Source organism: Microcaecilia unicolor, chromosome 2, assembly GCF_901765095.1.
Source record: "Microcaecilia unicolor chromosome 2, aMicUni1.1, whole genome shotgun sequence".
Classification (NCBI taxonomy): Eukaryota; Metazoa; Chordata; class Amphibia; order Gymnophiona; family Siphonopidae; genus Microcaecilia; species Microcaecilia unicolor.
Genome location: NC_044032.1, coordinates 81,568,094 through 81,587,557, shown reverse-complemented (window position 1 = coordinate 81,587,557; position 19,464 = coordinate 81,568,094). Strand labels below are relative to the sequence as shown.

At 43.4% G+C, this 19,464-nt stretch overlaps 1 protein-coding gene across 2 annotated transcripts in view; it reads left to right on the top strand.

Annotated features, from left to right (window-relative positions):
• OXCT1 (3-oxoacid CoA-transferase 1) overlaps nucleotides 1–19,464 on the top strand; it is a 468,078-nt gene that overhangs the window by 156,896 nt on the left and 291,718 nt on the right. For both annotated transcript variants that reach the window (XM_030193084.1, XM_030193085.1), the window contains exon 11: nucleotides 10,615–10,663. In XM_030193084.1, the coding sequence (XP_030048944.1) occupies nucleotides 10,615–10,663 (49 nt within the window). The remainder of the gene's footprint in view (nucleotides 1–10,614; nucleotides 10,664–19,464) is intronic.

The window sequence follows — 19,464 nt, the reverse complement described above, 5'->3', positions numbered from 1 at the left end:
ACCGCATACTCGATTACATAAAACTCGTTCACACAGGCAGCCAGGCTGAAATGTATTACCTGAGCAAATGAGGGACAGGTTTTTACCACCTCTGTCGACAAGCAATCCAGATATGGACTTGGGCAACTTCTCAAAACATCCTTATAAGAGCTGTTTACCTAGCTGACAGTCATTCAAAAATGCATGGTTCAGAACAAGGTATCTTTCAAAAATATCACCAAAACAGGAAAGATAGGGTATCCCGATAGTGAGGTTGCAAAAGAGAGCATAGTAGATTAGGTGTCCTTAAATAAAAATTAGGCAAAACATTGCAAATTAACACTGTCAACTACTGAGCAAGATGTAAATTGAAACAACTAACATAGTTTGAAATATCTATATGCAAATGCCAGAAGTGTAAGAAATAAGATGGGGAGTTAGAATATATTGCACTAAATGAAAAATTAGATATAATAGGCATTTCTGAGACCTGGTGGAAGGAGGAAAACCAGTGGAACACTGTCATACCAAGGGTACAAATTATATCGTAGTGATAGGATAGATCGAATTGGTGAAGGGGTTGTGTGGAGGGGCATAATCGAACGGGGTGCCCAAGTTTTCCTGAGGGCGTCCTCGCAGGATGTCCTCGCGAAGGAGCGGGGAAACCCGTATTATCGAAACAAGATGGGTGTCCATCTTTCGTTTCGATAATACGGTCAGGGACACCCAAACCTCCACATATAGGTGGACACCCAAACCTCCACATACAGATGGTCATCCCTGGTTTTCAGTGATAATGGAAACCGAGGACGCCCATCTCAGAAACAACCAAATCCAAGCCATTTGGTTGTGGGAGGAGCCAGCATTCGTAGTGCACTGGTCCCCCTCACATGCCAGGATACCAACCGAGCACCCTAGGGGGCACTGCAGTGGACTTCATAAATTGCTCCCAGGTGCATAGCTCCCTTACCTTGGGTGCTGAGCCCCCCACCCCCTCCCCAAAACCCACCCCCACAACTGTACAACACTACCATAGCCCTAAGGGGTGAAGGGGGCACCTACATGTGGGTACAGTGAGCTTATGGTGGATTTTGAAGAGCTCACATTTACCACCACAAGTGTAACGGGTGGGGGGGATGGGCCTGGGTCCGCCTGCCTGAAGTGCACTGCACCCACTAAAACCGCTCCAGGGACCTGCATACTGCTGTCAGGGAGCGGGGTATGACATTTGAGGCTGGCAAAAATATTTTAAAAGGTTTTTTTTTAGGGTGGGAGGGGATTAGTGACCACTGGGGGTGTAAGGGGCGGTCATCCCCGATTCCCTCTGGTGGTCATCTGGTCAGTTTGGGCACCTTTTTGAGGCTTGGGCGCAACAAAAAATGGACCAAGTAAAGTCGGCCAAGTGCTCGTCAGGGATGCCCTTCTTTTTTCCATTATCGGCCGAGGATGCCCAAGTGTTAAGCACGCCCCAGTCCTGCCTTCGCTATGCTTCCGATACGCCCCCGGGAACTTTGGTTGTCCCCGCGACGGAAAGCAGTTGAGGATGCCCAAAATCGACTATTGATGATGCCGATTTGGGCGACCCTGGGAGAAGGATGCCCATCTCCCAATTTGTGTCGAAAGATGGGCGCCCTTCTCTTTCGAAAATAAGCCTGATTGTATGTTAAGGAGGGCCTTGAATCAAATAGATTGAAAATTCTGCAGGAAACAAAACACATCTTGGGATCCCTATGGATTGAAATTCCATGTGTAAAGGGGAAAAGGATAGTGATAGGAGTGTACTATTGCCCACCTGGTCAGGATGAAGGATGGCTGTAGAAATGTTATTAGAAATTAAGGAGGCTAACAAACTGGGCAACACAATAATAATGAGTGATTTCAATTACCCCGATAATGACTGGGTAAATGTAACATCAGGGCATGCTAGGTAGATAAAATTCCTTGACGAAATCTATGGAGTAGCTGGTGCAGGAACCAACAAGAGAAGGAAAAATTCTAGACCTAGTCCTTAGTGTAGCGGATGATCTGGTGTAGGAGGTAATGGTACTGGGGTCGCTTGATAACAGTGATCATAATATGATCAGAATTGATATCGGCTTTGGAGTAAGTACACACAGGAAATCCGTTAGCATTTAACTTTCAAAAAGGAGACTATGATAAAATGAGAAGAAAGGTAAAAAAACAAACAAACTTAGAGGAACAGCTGCAAAGGTCAAAAATTTACTTGCGTGAATGCTGTTCAAAAATACCATCCTGGAAGCTCAGGCCAAATATATTCCATCTATTAAAAAAGGAGGAAGGAAGACCAGATGACAGCCAGCATGGTTAAAAAGTGAGTAGAAGGAAGCTATTGGAGCTAAAAGAAAATCCTTCAGAAAATGGAAGAAGGAACCAACTGAAAATAATAAGACACAGCATAAGGAATGTCAAGTCAAATGCACAATATGGACGACAAAGAGGGACTTTGAAAATAAGATTGCGTTGGAGGCAAAAACACATAGTAAAAATGTTTTTAAGGTATATTAAAAGCAAGAAGTTGACAAAAGAATCGGTTGGACCGCTAGATGACCGAGTGGTTAAAGGGGCAATCAAGGAAAACAAAGCCATGGTGGAGAGATTAAATGAATTCTTTCCTTCGGTCTTCAACGAGGAAGATTTGGGAGAGTTACCGATGCCAGAAATGGTATTCAACGCTGATGAGTCAGAGAAACTGATTGAACCCTCTACAAGTCATTGGTGAGGCCCCACTTGGAGTACTGTGTTCAGTTTTGGAGGCCGTATCTTGCTAAAGATGTAAAAAGACTGGAAGCAGTGCAAAGAAAAGCTACAAAAATGGTATGGGATTTGCATTGCACACCATATGAGGAGAGACTTGCCGACCTGAACATGTATACCTTGGAGGAAAGGAGAAACAGGGGTGACGTGATACAGACGTTCAAATATTTGAAAGGTTCACAAACGAACCTTTTCCGGAGATGGGAGGGTGGTGGAACTAGAGGACATGAATTGAGGTTGAAGGGGGGCAGACTCAGGAGTAATTTCATTAAGTATTTTTTCACGGAAAGGGTGGTAGATATGTGGAATGGCCTCCCGTGGGAGGTGGTGGAGATGAAAACGGTAATAGAATTCAAATGTGCATGGGATAAACACAAAGGAATCCTGTTTAGAAGGAATGGATCTACGGAATGTTAGTGGAGATTGGGTGGCAACGCCGGTAATTGGGAAGCAAAACCAGTGCTGGGCAGACTTCTATGGTCTATACCCTCATCATGACTGAATAGATAGGGATGGGCTGGAGTGTAAATTTTAAGGGACTTCGACATTAGCTTCAGATCTTTTAGTACAGGAACAGTGCTGGCCAGACTTTCACGGTCTGTGCCCTGAGAAAGGCAGGGACAAATCAAACTCTGGTATACATATAATGTATTACATACCATGTAAAATGAGTTTATCTTGTTGGGCAGACTGGATGGACTGTTCAGGTCTTCATCTGCCGTCATTTACTATGTTACTAACCAGCTTATAATTGAAACGTTTCGCCGGCGATCTTCCGACACAAATTGGGAGATCGCTGGCGATTTCGCAAAAGCGGCTAAAAGCGTATAATCGAAAGCTGGCTTTTTAACAGTATCGCCTTTTTTCCGTCGCCTTGCCTGCGAAAGTTCAAGGGGGTGTGTTGCTGGCGAAGCGAAGGCGGGGCATGGGCGTGGATACCAGATGGCCAGCTTTCGGCGATAATGGAAAAAAAAAGTGGCGCTAAGCGGTATTTGGCCGGGTTTACTTGGTCCTTTTATTTTCACAATTAAGTCTCAAAAAGGTGCACCAACTGACCAGATGACCACCGGACGGAATGGGGGATGACCTCCCCTTACTCCCCCAGTGGTCACCAACCCCCTCCCATACTACAAAAGTTAAAATGAAAACCTTTTTTGCCAGTCTGTATGCCAGCCTCAAATCCCGTACCCACCTCCATGACAGCAGAATGTGTTGTATCGTCTGACAGTCTTTCCATGGTTGCGATGTGGCTCTCGGGTGAGTGTTACACCTTTTCTGTTAGGTGCCCTGCAGAGTCACATCAGCAATGCATTGCGGTGGGTGTATGGTACTGGGCTATACTCCCATGGTGCTTTCCCCCCCTGCTAACTGGGTCAGAGTGTGCCCTGTTTTGTTTCCGGTAGTCCATGAGGTAGTGGCCATTTTTGTAAGCCAGTTTTAGATCCCTTTCATGTGTTACCCACGTTAGAAAATGTTATTACCTTGAATGTTGCTGAAAGAGAGCATTGTACAGCATTCTGCCAGCTCGGTCCTACTGCTAATCTCAGTATCAGGGAGACTCTTTGCCAGTGGGGCACAACCTGTGATCTGCAGTTAACTGTGAGTAAAGGTGCTTATTCAAATAAAGCACTTTTTCAAAGACATTAGTCTTCAGGTGTCAACTGCTGTGCCAAGGTTATACAGCAGCAACAAGTCCTAGAGGCCTGAGTGTGTGCAGGTCCCTGGAGCACTTTTAGTGGGTGCACATTTGGTGGGGGGGCTCAGCACCCACAGTAAGGGAGCTATGCATGTGGGAGCTGTTTCTGAAGTCCACCACACTGACCCCTAGGGTGCCCAGTTGGTGTCCTGGCATGTAAGTGCCCAACAAATGCTGGCTTCTCTCACGACCAAATGCCTTGGATGTCGCCGGGTTGGAGATGGCCGACATTTTTTTCCATTATCGCTGAAAAACAAAACCGGCCATCTCAAACCCAGCAACATCCAAGGCATTTGGCCAGTCTAAACCGTATTATCGAAAAAAAAAAAAGATGGCCGGCCATCTTTTTGATAATACGGTTCCGACCAGCTGTTGCGCCACCGCCAAAATAGATCGCCGGCGACGTTCGATTATTCCCCTCCACGTAAACCTGGAGGGTGTAATGGCTCAATTTGAAAAATTGAAGAATAGCGGATCTCCTGGACCGGATGGTATGTATCCCAGAGAACTGATAGAATTGAAAAATGATCTTGTGGAACTATTGTTAGTAATATACACTTATCTTTAAAAGCAAGCATGGTACTGGAAGATTGGGAGGTGTCCAATGTAACGCCGATTTAAAAAAAAAAAAAAGGTTCCAGAGGAGATCCAGGAAATTATTGACCGATGAGCCTGACATCGATGCTGGGCAAAATGGTAGACACTATTATAAAGAACAAAATTACAGATCATATTCAAAAGCATAGATTAATGAGATAAAGCTAACATGGATTTAGTGAAGGGAAATCGTGCCTCATCAATCTATTACATTTCTTTGACGGGGTGAACCAACATGTAGATAAATGTGAGCTGGTGGATATTTTGTATCTGGATTTTCAAAAGGCATTTGACAGAGTACTTCATGAAAGACTCCAGAGGAAATCGGAGAGTCATGGAATAGGAGGTAGTGTCCTATTGTGGATTAAAAAACTGAAAGATAGAAACAGAGAGTAGGGTTAAATGATCAGTATTTTCAATGGAGAAGGATAGTGGGGTTCCCTAGGGGGTCTGTGCTGGGACTGCTGCTTTTTAACATAGAGATGGAAGTAACTAGTGAGGTAATTAAATTTGCTGATGACACAATGTTATTCAAAGTTGTTAAATCGCAAGAGGATTGTGAAAAGTTACAGGAGGACCTTATGAGACTCGGAGACTGGGCATCTAAATGGCAGATGACGTTTAATGTGAACAAGTGCAAAGTGATGCATGTGAGAAAGAGGAACCCGAATTATTGCTTCGTAAATCAAGGTTCCACATTAGGAGTTACTGACCAGGAAAGGGATTTAGGTGTCATTGTTGATGATACATTGAAACCCTCTGCTCAGTGTTCGGCAGCAGCTAAGAAGGCAAATAGAATGTTAGGTATTATTAGGAAAGGTATGGAAAACAAAAATGAGGACGTTTGTATCGCTCCATGGTGCAATCGCACCTCGAATATTGTGTTCAATTCTGGTCACCGTATCTCTAAAAAGATGTAGTGGAACTAGAAAAGGTACAGAGAGGGACATCGAAGATCATAATGGGGATGGGTCAACTTCCCTATGAGGAAAGGCTGAAGCGGCTAGGGCTCTTCAGCTTGGAGAAAAGACGGCTGAGGGGAGATATAATAGAGGTCTATAAAAAATAATGAGTGGAGTGGAATGGGTAGACGTGAATCACTTGTTTACTCTTTCCAAAAATACTAGGGCTAGGGGTCATGCAATGAAGCTACAAAGTAGTAAATTTAAAATGAGTCTGAGAAAAGTTTTCTTCACTCAACGTGTAATTAAACTCTGGAATTCATTGCCAAAGAATGTAGTAAAAGCAGTTAGCTTAGCGGTGTTTAAAAAAGGTTTGGACGGCTTCCTAATGGAAAAGTCCATAGACATTATTAAAATGGAGTTGGGGAAAATCCACTGTTTATCTCTAGGATAAGCAGCATAAAATGTATTGTAATTTTTTGGGATCTTGCCAGATACTTGTGACCTGGATTGGCTACTGTTGGAAACAGGATGGTGGGCTTGATGGACCTTTGGTCTGTCCCAGTATGGCAATATGTACTTATGACAAATTGAGCCAAGTTCTTCAGCCTCATAAATTGTCCCTCAGCATGCCTGTATCTTGTCAAATATTCCAGCATTGGGGAACCTCAGCAATAGACCTGTTTGCTTCTCCTCAGAACAACAAGCTTCAGGCTTGCCTGACCATTCATGGCTTTGTTGCTACTCACAGTGTAAGAACCATGGCGGCTTCAGTAGCCCATTTCCGCTCTGCCTCCAATTGAAGAAATTTGTAAGGTGACAACATTGTCATCTGTCCACACTTTCACTGCTCATTTCTGTCTGGAGCAGCATTCTAGGTGGGATAGCTGGTTTGAACAAGCAGTCCTGCAAATATTTTTACTACTTAAGTCAACTCCTCTCTCCGGCTCTTTTTTCCCCACCAGATTCACTTTCTACTTAGTTGCCAGGTTTCAATATTATTTTATGAGCCTGGCAGGTAGTGGGTCCCACATGTGAGAACATCATGCCTGCTTGTCCTTGGAGAAAGCAAAGTTACATACTTGTAGCAGGTGTTCTCTGAGAACAGCAGGCATACATTCTCACATCCCTCCCACCGTCACTTGGAGTTCTCTTCTTAACTTTAGTATTGTACTTAATATTTTTATGGCCTCTCTTCTAACCCTAATCCAGTCACTCAGTCTTACTGCTATGTATATATACAAATAATAGTTTCTCTTGATGACACCACTCCTTTTACCTTAACTTCCTTTAACTGCAAGCTTTCCTCAGTGGTTTACTTGCTCTTGTTGTCTAGACTTAAACTAAACCCAGAAAAATCTAAGGCTCTACTATTGACCCGTTCTGGTGATGCCCATCCGGAACCACTCATTACCTTAGATGGTTCTTCTATTTCTTTTCAACCCGCTCTCAAGATCTTAGGAGTAACATTTGATTTTGCTCTGAACTACCATGCCTACATTTCAACTGTCATACAGCACAGTTTCTTTAAATTAAAGATATCTTTGGTTCACCGTTTATTCACTAAACCAGCTTTAAGGGTATTCATTTATTCATTTATTATATCCTCTATAAATTACTGCCACAGTTTATTTCATGGCACAACTGTTATCGAAAAGTGTCGCCTGTAATTAGTTCACAGTGAAACTTTTGACAAATTCCAAAAAGTACTACTACGTCACACCACTTCTTGTAGATGAGCATTGGTTCCCTGTTATACACCATATTACATACAAGATTCTTGACCTTACCCACAAAACTATCCATTCTAATACACCTTTATATCTTGCTCAACATCTGATCTCTTACACACTTTCCAGATCCATACACTCCTTGTCCTCCAACCTGTTGCATCTCCCTTCATTATGCCAACTGTGCTTTGACTGCATCTGTTCCATATCTTTGGAATTCTTTGCCTATTCTCTTGCGTTCCATGCCTAATCACGCAGAGTTCTTCACAGCCCTCAAAACCTTTCTTTTTAGGGATGCCTTTAACTGCACTAATAGGGTTTTTACTACTATAGTCTCTTAACCAACATGGGTCGATGACCCTGTTTAGACAGCACGTAACTTCTTTTTCCTTCCCTACTTATATCCTCTTTTCTTTTTAAATTAATGGAGTTCTTCCCCCACCTCCTGTCTCTGTCTCTCTCTCTCTCTTATCTCTTCTCTATTTGATTATAATTATACTAATTAGTAAACTGCCCTGAAGGCCTTACTATAGGGCGGTATATCAAACTATTAATAAACTTGAAACTGTAAACTACTGCTGGTCCCGCGGTCAAGCATTGGGCAGGAAGGCATCCGCGTATGCACGGTGGGGGCACTGCCTCAAAGATTTAAAGTGATAGTGCACTATGGCAGTGTCCACACCGGGTTCTGTGGATGAGAGAATATATGCCTGCTGTCCTCAGAGAACACTTGCTACAAGTAAGGAACCTTACTGTATTTTTCAAAAAAGTATAAAGCATAGTTCTTTATAAAGATGCACATTCTGTACCTGAGCACTATAGATTCTCTCCATCTAGCAATCACAAAAGAGTGTCTCTTCTCCTACTGAATGTTTTTATACAGATAAAATAGCATATTGTGGAAAATCAAACAGAGCTGTGTTCTTAGGTTATCAATATTAAAATTCAAAAAGAGAATGGGGGGTTCAAGATGGCGGCCGAGTAGGAAGCACCGAAGAAAGCTCCGCTGTTAACCGCTCTTACTCTTGATTTTTTTTTTGCCTTCGATTGAGTTTCCTAAACGATGCCTAAAAGGAGAGGTAAATCGCGAGGAGGTCCCGCTACTCCCCTTTTACCTGGAGTTGGAACAATGGATCGCTTCCTTTTACCGGGCACACCGACGGGGACTGGTTCGCTGCTGGAGGGATTAGGGAGAGGTCTGCCGTTTCCCCAGCTTGAACAGGAGACATCTTTTAGCCCCGAGATGAGGATTCCTCCTCCCATGCCGGCTATGGCGCTGAACTCGGACCGGAGACCCCTCGATGCGCAGGACACGACGAGGTTTCCTGGCGCGGGTGCTGAGTCGACGCCTGAGACGCCGGCGAACCCTGCTGTGGATACAGCAGAAGGGAGTGGAGGAGAGCTTGTTCCTGCGGAAGAACGTGGAGCAGTGGGGGGTCAACCAGCTTTAACTTCAACTCCTATAACGGGTATACTAAGTAAGTCGTTTTTACCTGGAAAGCCTCAACAAATAACGTTGGATAACATTTGGGAAGCACTTGTAGGTTTAGAAGCCTCATTTACTCAAAAATTTATTCAGTTAAATAAGAAATTCATATCTGATAATGAAAAAATTGTGGAAATGGACATGAGATTAAAATCCTTGGGCAAAGATGTGGAAACTAACTCTTCAGTAATTAAAAATTCTCAACAAATACAAGTTAATTTAATTAAGGAAAATTTACATCTTCAAAATAGAATTGAAATATTAGAGAATTACCAACGTTCAAATGCCCTCAGACTGATAAACGTTCCTAAGCAGGTTGCTATTTCTCCATTGATAACCTTCAAGCAGTATTTAACAGAGGTTCTAAAAATCCCAGAAAAATCACATCCACCAATTTCAAAGATTTTCTATATAGAACCATCTCGGAAGAAAGACTTAGTACAAAGAGAGGAAGTAAATGCCCAATCTTTGGATTTAAATTTGACTCAAATTATTGAAGGAGACAATGTGGGCCTAACAACCGCTACACTTAAAGTGATTTTCATACTTCAACCGGACAGAGACTGGATACTTAAACAATTTTTTTTGAATAAAAGACCAGATTTCCTAGAGTGTAAAATTAGAATGTATCCTGATGTCTCAAGAATAACGCAAAAGAAAAGAAAAGAATTTCTTAAACTGAGACCAAAGGTAATGCAACTTGGAGCACTATTTTGGCTGAACTTTCCTTGCAAGTGCGTGATAAAATTAAATTCAATTAAATATGTATTTTTTGAGGCAAACCAATTGAACTCTTTTTTAGAAGCAAAGCTGAGAGAGTCACAGCCTCCATCACCAGGGATACTAACAACTTCAATCCCATAAATAGTTTATATTGCCTGGAATGCTTATACTAGCCTTCATGTTTTGTTTTAGAAGTTGGTTTCTAAAATCTTATTTGATTTCCTGAAAATTGTGATAATCCCCTAGTATTGTGGACTATAGACGAGTAATGGTTTCTTTGTTAATTATACTTTTTTTATAAAGTTTATATTCTTTAAAAAAAATTTTTTTTCTTTAAGACACTAAATCGTCTTTATCTGTATTCAAGATATAATACTTGATGTAATTGAAAAATTTAAATAAATAAATAAATAATAAAAAAAAAATTCAAAAAGAGCACATGCCACTGATAAATATGACTAATGACTTCTTTATATGAAGGTATAAAGTACCTGTTAATAGATTACTCATTTCAGAAAGCAAATCGTGTGCAGCTAATTAAGCATAAATCTGGCAGCTTTGATTGGAGCTTATTAAGAGAAATAATGTCACAAGGAAGAAGTCATCCAACGTGAGCAAAATGTAATTAATTTAAGACTTTTAGTTACTCAAGTTGTTTTATAAATCCAGTTCTGATATAGCTAGTATGTGCTGGTTTGGTCTCATTCCATTGGGTTTTCTTAACAGGGTCCATATCCACGAAAAGATGAAGTAGATCCAGACCTGATTAATGCAGGTAAAAATAAGCATTTTCTTTGTTTCCAGCCTTTCTTTCCTAGTTGCTTAGTAATAGAAGTTAAATGCTATGGGTGAAGAATTAATCTTTCACATGCATCAATTATCTGTGTCTAAAACAACATGCACTATGGAATATAAGATCCTTGATCTTTTTGTTTTATAGTTTTGGCTTATGGCTGCTCAATCAGTGCCATGGCTATCAAAGCTGGAAGTCAGCTTCCAAACCTATAATCAGTATTAAAATTTATAGTGATCTGTAACCTGTTGTTACAATCATCTGTGGTACCTGGAGATTGGAGGGTGGCCTATAACACCGATTTTTAAAAAGGGTTCCAGGGATGATCCGGGAAATTACAGATGGGAAGTCTTACTCCAGTGCTGGGGAAAATAGTAGAAACTATTATAAAGAATATAATTATAGAACACATAGACAAACATGGTTTAATGGGACAGAGTCAGCATGGGTTCAGCCAAGGAAAGCCTTGCCTCACTGATTTGCTTCATTTCTTTGAAGGCATAAATAAATGTGGATAAAGGTGTGTTTAGTACCCATATTTTATCATTCTCACCTTAATAATTCCCTTATCTCTTATTTGTCCTGTTTGTCTGTCCTAATTAGATTGTAAGCTCTGTCGAGCAGGGACTGTCTCTTCATGTTCAAGTGTACAGTGCTGCATATGTCTAGTAGAGCTATAGAAAAAAGTAGTAGTAGTAGTAAAGGTGAGCTGGTTGATGTGTATCTAGATTTTCAGAAAGCTTTTGACAAAGTTCCTCATTAGAGACTTTTGAGAAAATTAAAAAGTCGTGGGATAGGAGGCAATGTCCTTCTCTGGAATAGGAATTGGTTATTGGACAGAAAACAGAGGGTAGAGTTAAATGGTAATTTCTCTCAATGGAGGAGGGTGAATAGTGGCATGCCGCTGAGATCTGTACTGGGACTGGTACTATGTAACATATTTATAAATGATCTGGAAAATGTAATGACGAGTCAGGTGATTAAATTTGCAGATGACACAAAACTATTCAAAGTTGTCAAAACCCATGTGGATTGTGAGAAATTGCAGGAAGACTGTAGGAAACTGGAAGAGTGGGCATCCAAATGGCATATGAAATTTAATGTGTACAAATGCAAAGTGATGCACATTGTGAAGAATAATCTGAATCATAGTTGCCTGATGCTAGGGTTTACCTTAGGAGTCAGCACTCAAGAAAAAGATTTAGGTGTCAATGTAGACAATATGCTGAAATATTCTGCCCAATGTATGGTGGCCGGCAAAAAAGCTAACAGGTTGCTAGAAATTATTAGAAAAGAGATGCAAAATAAGACCAAGAATATTATAATGCCTCTGTATCGCTCCATGTTGCGACCTCATCTTGAGTATTATGTTCACTCCTGGTTGGCATATCTCAAAAAGATAGCATAATTAGAAAAGGTTCAAAGACAAGTGACCAAAATGATAAAGGGGATGGAACTCCTCCCATATGAGGAAAGGCTAAAGAGGTTAGGGCTCTTCAGCTTGGAAAAGAGAAAGCTGAGGGGGGATGTGATTGAGGTCTATAAAATCCAGAGTAGTGTAGAACGAGTAGAAGTGAATCCATTTTTCTCTCTTTCAAAAAGTACAAAGACGAGGGGACACTCAATGAAATTATATGGAAATGTTTTTTCACTCAAAGAATAGTTAAGCTCTGGAACTCACTTGCTGGATTATGTGGTAACAGCGGTTAGTGTTCAAAAAAGGTTTGGACAAGTTCCTAGAGGAAAAATCCAGAGTCTGTTATTGAGGTGGACATCGGGGAATCCACTGCTTGCCCTGGGATTGGTAGCATGGATTGTTGCTACTAATTGAGTTTCTGCTAGGTACTTGTGACCTGGATTGGCCACGGTTGGAAGCAGGATACTGGGTTAGATGGACCGTTGGTCTGACCCAGTATGGCTATTCTTTTGTTCTTACACTGTAAGCTATTTGTTTTACCCAGGTTATTATACCATCATTGAAAAATATCTTACAATAATCACAGTATTGATTGCAGATTTTTGGGCTAAATTTAAGATCCCTTTTACTAAGTTATGTTAAATAGCTAAAGTATTGCAGACCCAAGCTACTGTCTTCTGTGTTAAAAGACATACACTGTGGTTAAAACCCCATATTAGCTGTTCAGTGAAGGAGAGAATGGGATTTGGATGACATGAAGGTGGGAGGAAGAGTGATTAAATGTGATTGTCATGACTGTGATCATGACTCCACGCTCAGTCTCACCTTATCTTCCAGTGGTCAGGTTCAGAGGTGGCTCCAGTCTGTTCTTTTCTTTGCATTGTTGCCTCTTCTGTCACTTCCTGTGTGTTCCAAGCCTCACTCTGGTGTTCAGTATGTTTCAAGCCTATTTCCTGTAGTCATGGCATCATCAGTGAAGGCCCTCATAAGGAAGGTGAGGACATTCATTCAGGGTCTTTGCAAAGCCTAAGGTCTCCTGGTTTATCGGTGTGCTTGTTAGCACTTCTGCCCTGTTTCCTTGTTAGTGTGCCTATGTGGCACTTCTGCCTTGGTTCTTCCCTTTGTCTCTGTGCTACGGTTAGCACTTCTGCTTTAGTTCTTCTGTTTGTCTGTGTGCTACGGTTAGCACTTTTGCCTGTGTTCTTCTGCTTGTCTGTGTGCTAGGGTTAGCACTTTTGCCTGAGTTCTTCTGTTTGTCTTTGTGCAAAGGTTAGCACTTCTGCCTTAGTTCTTCAGCTTGTCTGCTTGCTAGGGTTAGCACTTCTGTCTTGGTTATTGCCTGTTTGTTCTGTTGTGTGTTTGTGTGGCCATGTGGCCAGCCTTGAGCTCTGCCTAGTCTGCCTCGCCTATAGCTCTGCCTAGTCTGCCTTGCCTACAGCTCTGCCTAGTTTCTTCTTCCTTCCGCTGTTGTGTTTGGGTTCCCATTCAGCCTTGCGGCCCACATGAGAGGACTCTGAGTGCATCGGTTCCAGGTCAGCCTTGCGGCCCATTTGAGTGCTTTCTCTTCTGGCTTTACTTAGTTCTGTCCCTGTGTTCCCTTCCTAGTCCAGTCCTGGTTTGTGTCTTAGTACAGCCTGTGTGCTCTGTTCACTTCTGGTCTCTTTCTCCCTGTGTGCTTATTGCACTTGTAGTCTGTTCCATTCCTGCTTGTTTAGTCCAGTCCTGGTTGGAGGGTTTTGCCTTCTTCTGCTGCTCGTCGACAGTAGCCCAAGAGCTCACGTTGTTCCTGAGTCCATGACAGTTTGCTTAGAGCTTGAGACCGTGACAGTGATAGCTAGGATATGGGTTGTTTACTGTGTGCTGGTTGTCAGGAATGCTGATAGTGCAGCCAAACAGAGGAGACAATAAGTGCAGCTGTGCTATCGAGAGTCTGTAGGGCAGCATGCTGTCAGTAGTGCTGCAGTGGCACATACATGCCCCCTCTGACACAGACCCATCCCCTCCCCCCCCAATGTGGGACCTACATCCCTCCCCCAACACTGACATGACTGCCCCTCCCCCGATATTGCTCTCACACCCCTCTGACAATCCCAGCATATCAATGGCACATCCAGACCCATTGATAGTCCTTGAATTCCCTCTCCTTGAACCCCTTTCCAATCAAAAGTGGGATCCCAGCAAAAGCATACCTCCCCTTCCCCAAATTCAACCTATTTTCAGAACCCTGACCTCCTTCAGGACTTAACTGAGGGTCACTATTGGTGGTTAAGTGGATCCTAGCAACAGAGAACCCTCCTCCACTGCCACCCAGATCTGCACCCAAGTCTGAAATGGAATAAAGATCTGATATGTAATGAAGCCTATAATTTAATTGTTTACTGCTATAGTCTGGTTACTGATCTGTATAAAGATGTGCTGCCTGGTTTAATTGGTTTATTAAATTGTTGTACTATGTATGGTTTTTTTTCCTAATTTGAGTAGTATTTTTTTATGATTTTCCCATTGAGTTATATGGTCTGTCCTTTTTTCAGTATTTTTCATTTTTTTAAAATTTTTATTTTATTTTGTTTCCCTTTAATTTTATTTGTTTTTTGTTGGCTCTTAAGGTTTCCTTTCATTTTCACAGGTTGCTAGGCCCATTTTGCATTGACCTCTATTTGAACCCTGCCCCTTTTTACTGTTCACAAGTGAGGAGTTTGAGAAAACGGCTGCAGTTCTTTTCTCAATATCCTAGAAGACTACCAGTGACTTCAAAAGGTGCACCCAATGTAATTGTGTAATTTCTGTGATGGACCCATACCCTTGGTGCATCAGATGCCTTGGGCCTAACCATGAGCCTAACTCTTGTTCTCTCTGTTTGAAAATGTAGTTGAGGACACAGAGGGCACAGCAGGTCCAACAGGAGAGACTTTTTGGCTCCTCAAAGACCGGTTTGTCAACGTTTGGCATCGGAAGGATCAACCTCGATAGCTCAACACCCACTGGGCGTGCACTCGCATCGAGAAGTTCTTCACCTCTCTTGACATAGGGTACTGAGTAGGCCCCTGGACCTGACACTGCGCACATATGGGTTCGATGTCATCCTTGTCAGTACCGAAGGATTGCGATGCTGAGCATCGAGGGAAGCCCAAGAAGCGTAAGAATCAGTCCTCATTGACGCACGGTGCTGAGAGCACTGGGGCATTGGCATCAGTACCCAAGACATATTCTCCCTCACCTTTTGGAAGGGGTGCCAGTGTGCATATCTCCAGGCAGCCAGGTCGCCCGCCTTTGCTGATGCCTACCTTTGAGGAGCTGATGAAGATGCTGCAGCTGCAAACTGCTCAGGCATCAAGTGTGCTTGCACCAGCTGTGGATCAGCTCCAGAATCTTCCTGAGGCTCCATCCATGACTGTGCAGAGATCTTCGACACTGGCACCTTGAAGGGTGTTGATGTCAACACATACAGTACCACTTTTGACATCTGGGAAGGAAGCTTCACTGAAGTCTGAGGGAAGGGCTGTACCTCGGCGCTCTTCAGGACATGGACATAGACCAGGCTGAGTGAGTCTGTACATGTCTCTAAATATGGTGAGGAGTCGGAATGTGACTGTTAATGGACCCAGAAGAGGATCCTCATTACTTCTTAGAGGAGGAATCTTATGGGATACCTTGTGATCCCTCCCCACCTCAAAAGAGATGTAAATCCTCCACCTGAGGGTCTGTTTCACTGGTTTTGTCAGGGAGATGGTTTCTGACAGGAAAAGGTACTTTGAGAAATACTTTATTCATGTGAGTGTCGCGTCTGTGGCCGTGACCACCCTCATTCTTACCCTGTTTCTGGGAGTCAGTGGCTGTGCTGGCTTCTGCTTGTCTCTGTGTCTGTCTCTGTCTTAGTTTCTCTCTGGCTCTGTGTGCTGATTGCCTTACTGGACTTCACCTGTGTGGGCTATGCCTCTTCCAAGATGGCTGCCGACTCCTCTATGCCAGTATCCAAGATGGCTCCCGCTGTTTCTTCCTGTGGGCTGACTTCTCTGTGTGTCAAGCCTCTGTTTGGAGGCAAGGAGATTGCTGCAGCTGTGCCTCTGGTGTTGAAAGGCTTTATTAATCACTTAGAGACTGCAGCCCTTGCCTTTGCATTTCGTCTAAGGGCCCTGGTATGTAGAGTGCTCTGTACACTGCTACATTGTTTGCTCTGTGTATGTTTCTGGTGTTTGACTTGTTAGCTTGGGCACAGCTTTGTTTGTTAGCTTGTGTACAGCTTTACTAGTTCTCCTGAGTCTGCTCTGTGTATGTTTCTAGTGTATGACTTGTTAGCTTGGGCATAGCTTTGCTTGTTAGCCTGTGTACAGCTTTATTAGTTCTCCTGAGTTTGCTCTGTGTATGTTTCTAGTGTATGACTTGTTAGCTTGGGCACAGCTTTGCTTGTTAGCCTGTGTACAGTTTTATTAGTTCTCCTGTGTGCTCTGTGTATGTTTCCAGTGTATGACTTGTTAGCTTGGGCATAGCTTTGCTTGTTAGCCTGTGTACAGCTTTGCTAGTTCTCTGTGTATGTTTCCAGTGTATGACTAGCTAGCTTGGGCACAGCTTTGATTGTTAGTCTGTGTACAGCTTTGCTAGTTCTCCTGTGATTGCTCTGTGTATGTTTCTAGTGTATGACTTGTTAGCTTGGGCACGGCTTTGCTTGTTAGCCTGTGTACAGCTTTACCAGATCTCCTGTGTTTGCTTAGTGTATGTTTCTAGTGTATGACTGGTTAGCTTGGGCATAGCTTTCTTGTTAGCTTGTGTACAGTTTCCTAGTCTTCTTGTGTTTAGCCTGCTGGTTTTCCCATGTGTGTTTTCTTTTGCTTCTGGAGCTTCAGCCCTTGTTCAGTCTGTTGCCAGCACTCCTTGATACTGAAGCTCCAGCCTCAGCCTTGTTCCTTGACTTGATCATTGCTTTGAACCTGCCTACTGCCGGAACCCGGACATTTCCTGCCTGTCTGCCTTGCTTTCGCCTAGGTGCCTGGGGGCACTCCTGGATCCTGATTCCTGCTGTTCCTGCTTGCAAGTTCCAGTTCCGGTTTTTCCTGTAAGTCCTGCCGGCTGCCCGAACCTGAGGGCTGAACCCTCGGGGGAAAGGTGGCTAAGCGTAGGTGAAGCCTAGGTCCAGTGTGTTCCTGTCCAGCGGGTTCCGGTCCCATGGGTTCCGCTCCAGTGTGTTCCAGTTCAGCGGGTTGCACTCCTGTATGTTCCAGTCCAGTGGGGCCACTCCAGTGTGTTCCAGTCCAGTGGGCTCCACTCTAGTGCGCACCCGTCCGGTGCGTTCCAGTTCCGTGTATTCCTGTGTAGAACTCCAGTCCGGGGTTCCGGTCCAGTCTTGTCTCGTCTCTACCTTGAGGGTGATCTTGCCTGCCACTGCCGCTCCACGGTAGAGGCCCAAGGACTCACGAACCCAGTGCTCCCGGGGAAGAAGCCTGACAGTATGCCAAGGTCCTCGAGAACACGACAGTGAGGTCTATAAAAAAAAGCTCGACACTGGCCAAGTTTTGCCCATGCAAAGGCAGTGTTAGGAGCTAAAATAACCAAGTGGTGTTTACAAGCCACTTGAATTACTGAAACGCTGTGTGAGACTGGCTTCTTTTGGCACAGACTGCTTTTCACCAAGGAGGTTACTTTAGCCCCTGATGCAGTCCTTGTGTGGGCAAAACATGGCCAGTATTGGGCTTTTTTATATACCGCACATGAATAAAGTATTTGTCAAAGGATCTGTTCATGTGTGATCTGCTCCTTTTATACTGCTGTTTTGGATCTTGTGGATTGCTTGCACTTCTGTTTTCAGGGAAATGGTTTCTGCCATGCCATTTAAGTCAGAGATGGAGGAAGAACCCAGAGAGGAAATGTTAACTGTCCTGGACTACGAGTCTCCTCCTAAGGAAGTCTTCATGGTACCATTGCACCCTATCCCTAAGGATTCACGGACAAAGAACTGGGAGTTTCCACTCTCGGTGCAATTTACGTATAAGAAGGTTAATATGCAATAACTGCCACACCACTCTCTGGTGGTCGAATCCGCCTTCAAACAATCTAGGAGTTCCAGGACATGCCTCAGCGCCCCCAGGTAGAGAGGCTCAGACACTAGACTCATTTGGGAGGAAAGCTTTTCAGGCCTTAGTACTCATTGCCTGCATCCAGTCCTACCTACTGTACATGAGCCTTAACTTGCAGTCTTTGGTCCGCAGTACACTAAGTCGTGTGAATCCTCTCCAACAGGAGCAGGCTGCAAAGCTTTGCCATCTGGTGGTAAGCAGCTGGAGTGTAGAAAGTATCTGGCCAGGGGCACATACAAGTCTGACATAATGTCCAGACTCTCTGCCATAGGTGTGGGGATGTGCAGACATTCATGGTTTTGTGTCTCTGACCTAGAACCAATGGTTCAGACATACTGGCGGACAGTCTTTGCCGAAGTGATAATCTGTTTGGCGATAAGGTAGAAGAAGTCGCTGACCTCATGAAGAAACATACTGATCCCATCCAAATCCTGTCTCAGCATGCTCCAGGTGAGACCTTTTCCTTGTGAAGATTTTTGAGTGGGCCTGAAAAGCTTATAAAACTTGGTGGTGAAGCCATCTAATCCAGGGGCCTTCCCATGGGGCAGGTCTTTGATCACCCATCCTACCTTCTCTTCAGTTATGGGGAACGATAGCTGGGCTACCTCCGCTGGATTTAACCCCAGCGGATCAACCCATTCAAAAAATTGATCAAATTCTTCAGGAGAGGCCTCCCATTTTGACTGGTAGAATTGTTGGTAAAACTAAACAGATACCTCTTTGATCGCCTCTGGGATGCTATGTTCACATCCTGATGTGTCTCGAATCTTAAGAATTGTATTATGTTGTGCCCTTATCTGAAGCTTATGGGCCAGTAGGCTACCCACTCTATTAGCCCTCTCAAAATACCCTTGCCGCAGGGTAAGCAATTTCTCATTAATGGCAGACAGGTCTAACTCGCTGATCTCTGTTCAGAGCCTATCAATCCAAGGCAACAAAGAAAGAAGATCTATCACTCCCTTTTTTATGTGCTTCATCTAGAGAGTAGAGCTGTTGAAGAATCTCAGAGTGCCTCTGAACACACTCTCTATAACATTGGGCTGATAGAGCAATTAATTTCTCCCATATGACAGCTTTCAAACATTCCCAAAAAGTCTCAGGAGAAAACCCTCTTTGGGTCATTAAACTCAAAATATTCTTTTAGATCTTTTTCTACCTGCTGAGTTTGTAGAGGAACCTGAAGCAAAGCATCTGACAAACGCCACAACCTCCTTTCCTGAGGCCCCATGTCCTCAAAACAACCGGAGCATGATCCGACCAAGTCATCACTTCAATAGTGACAGCCTGTACTCGCAAGA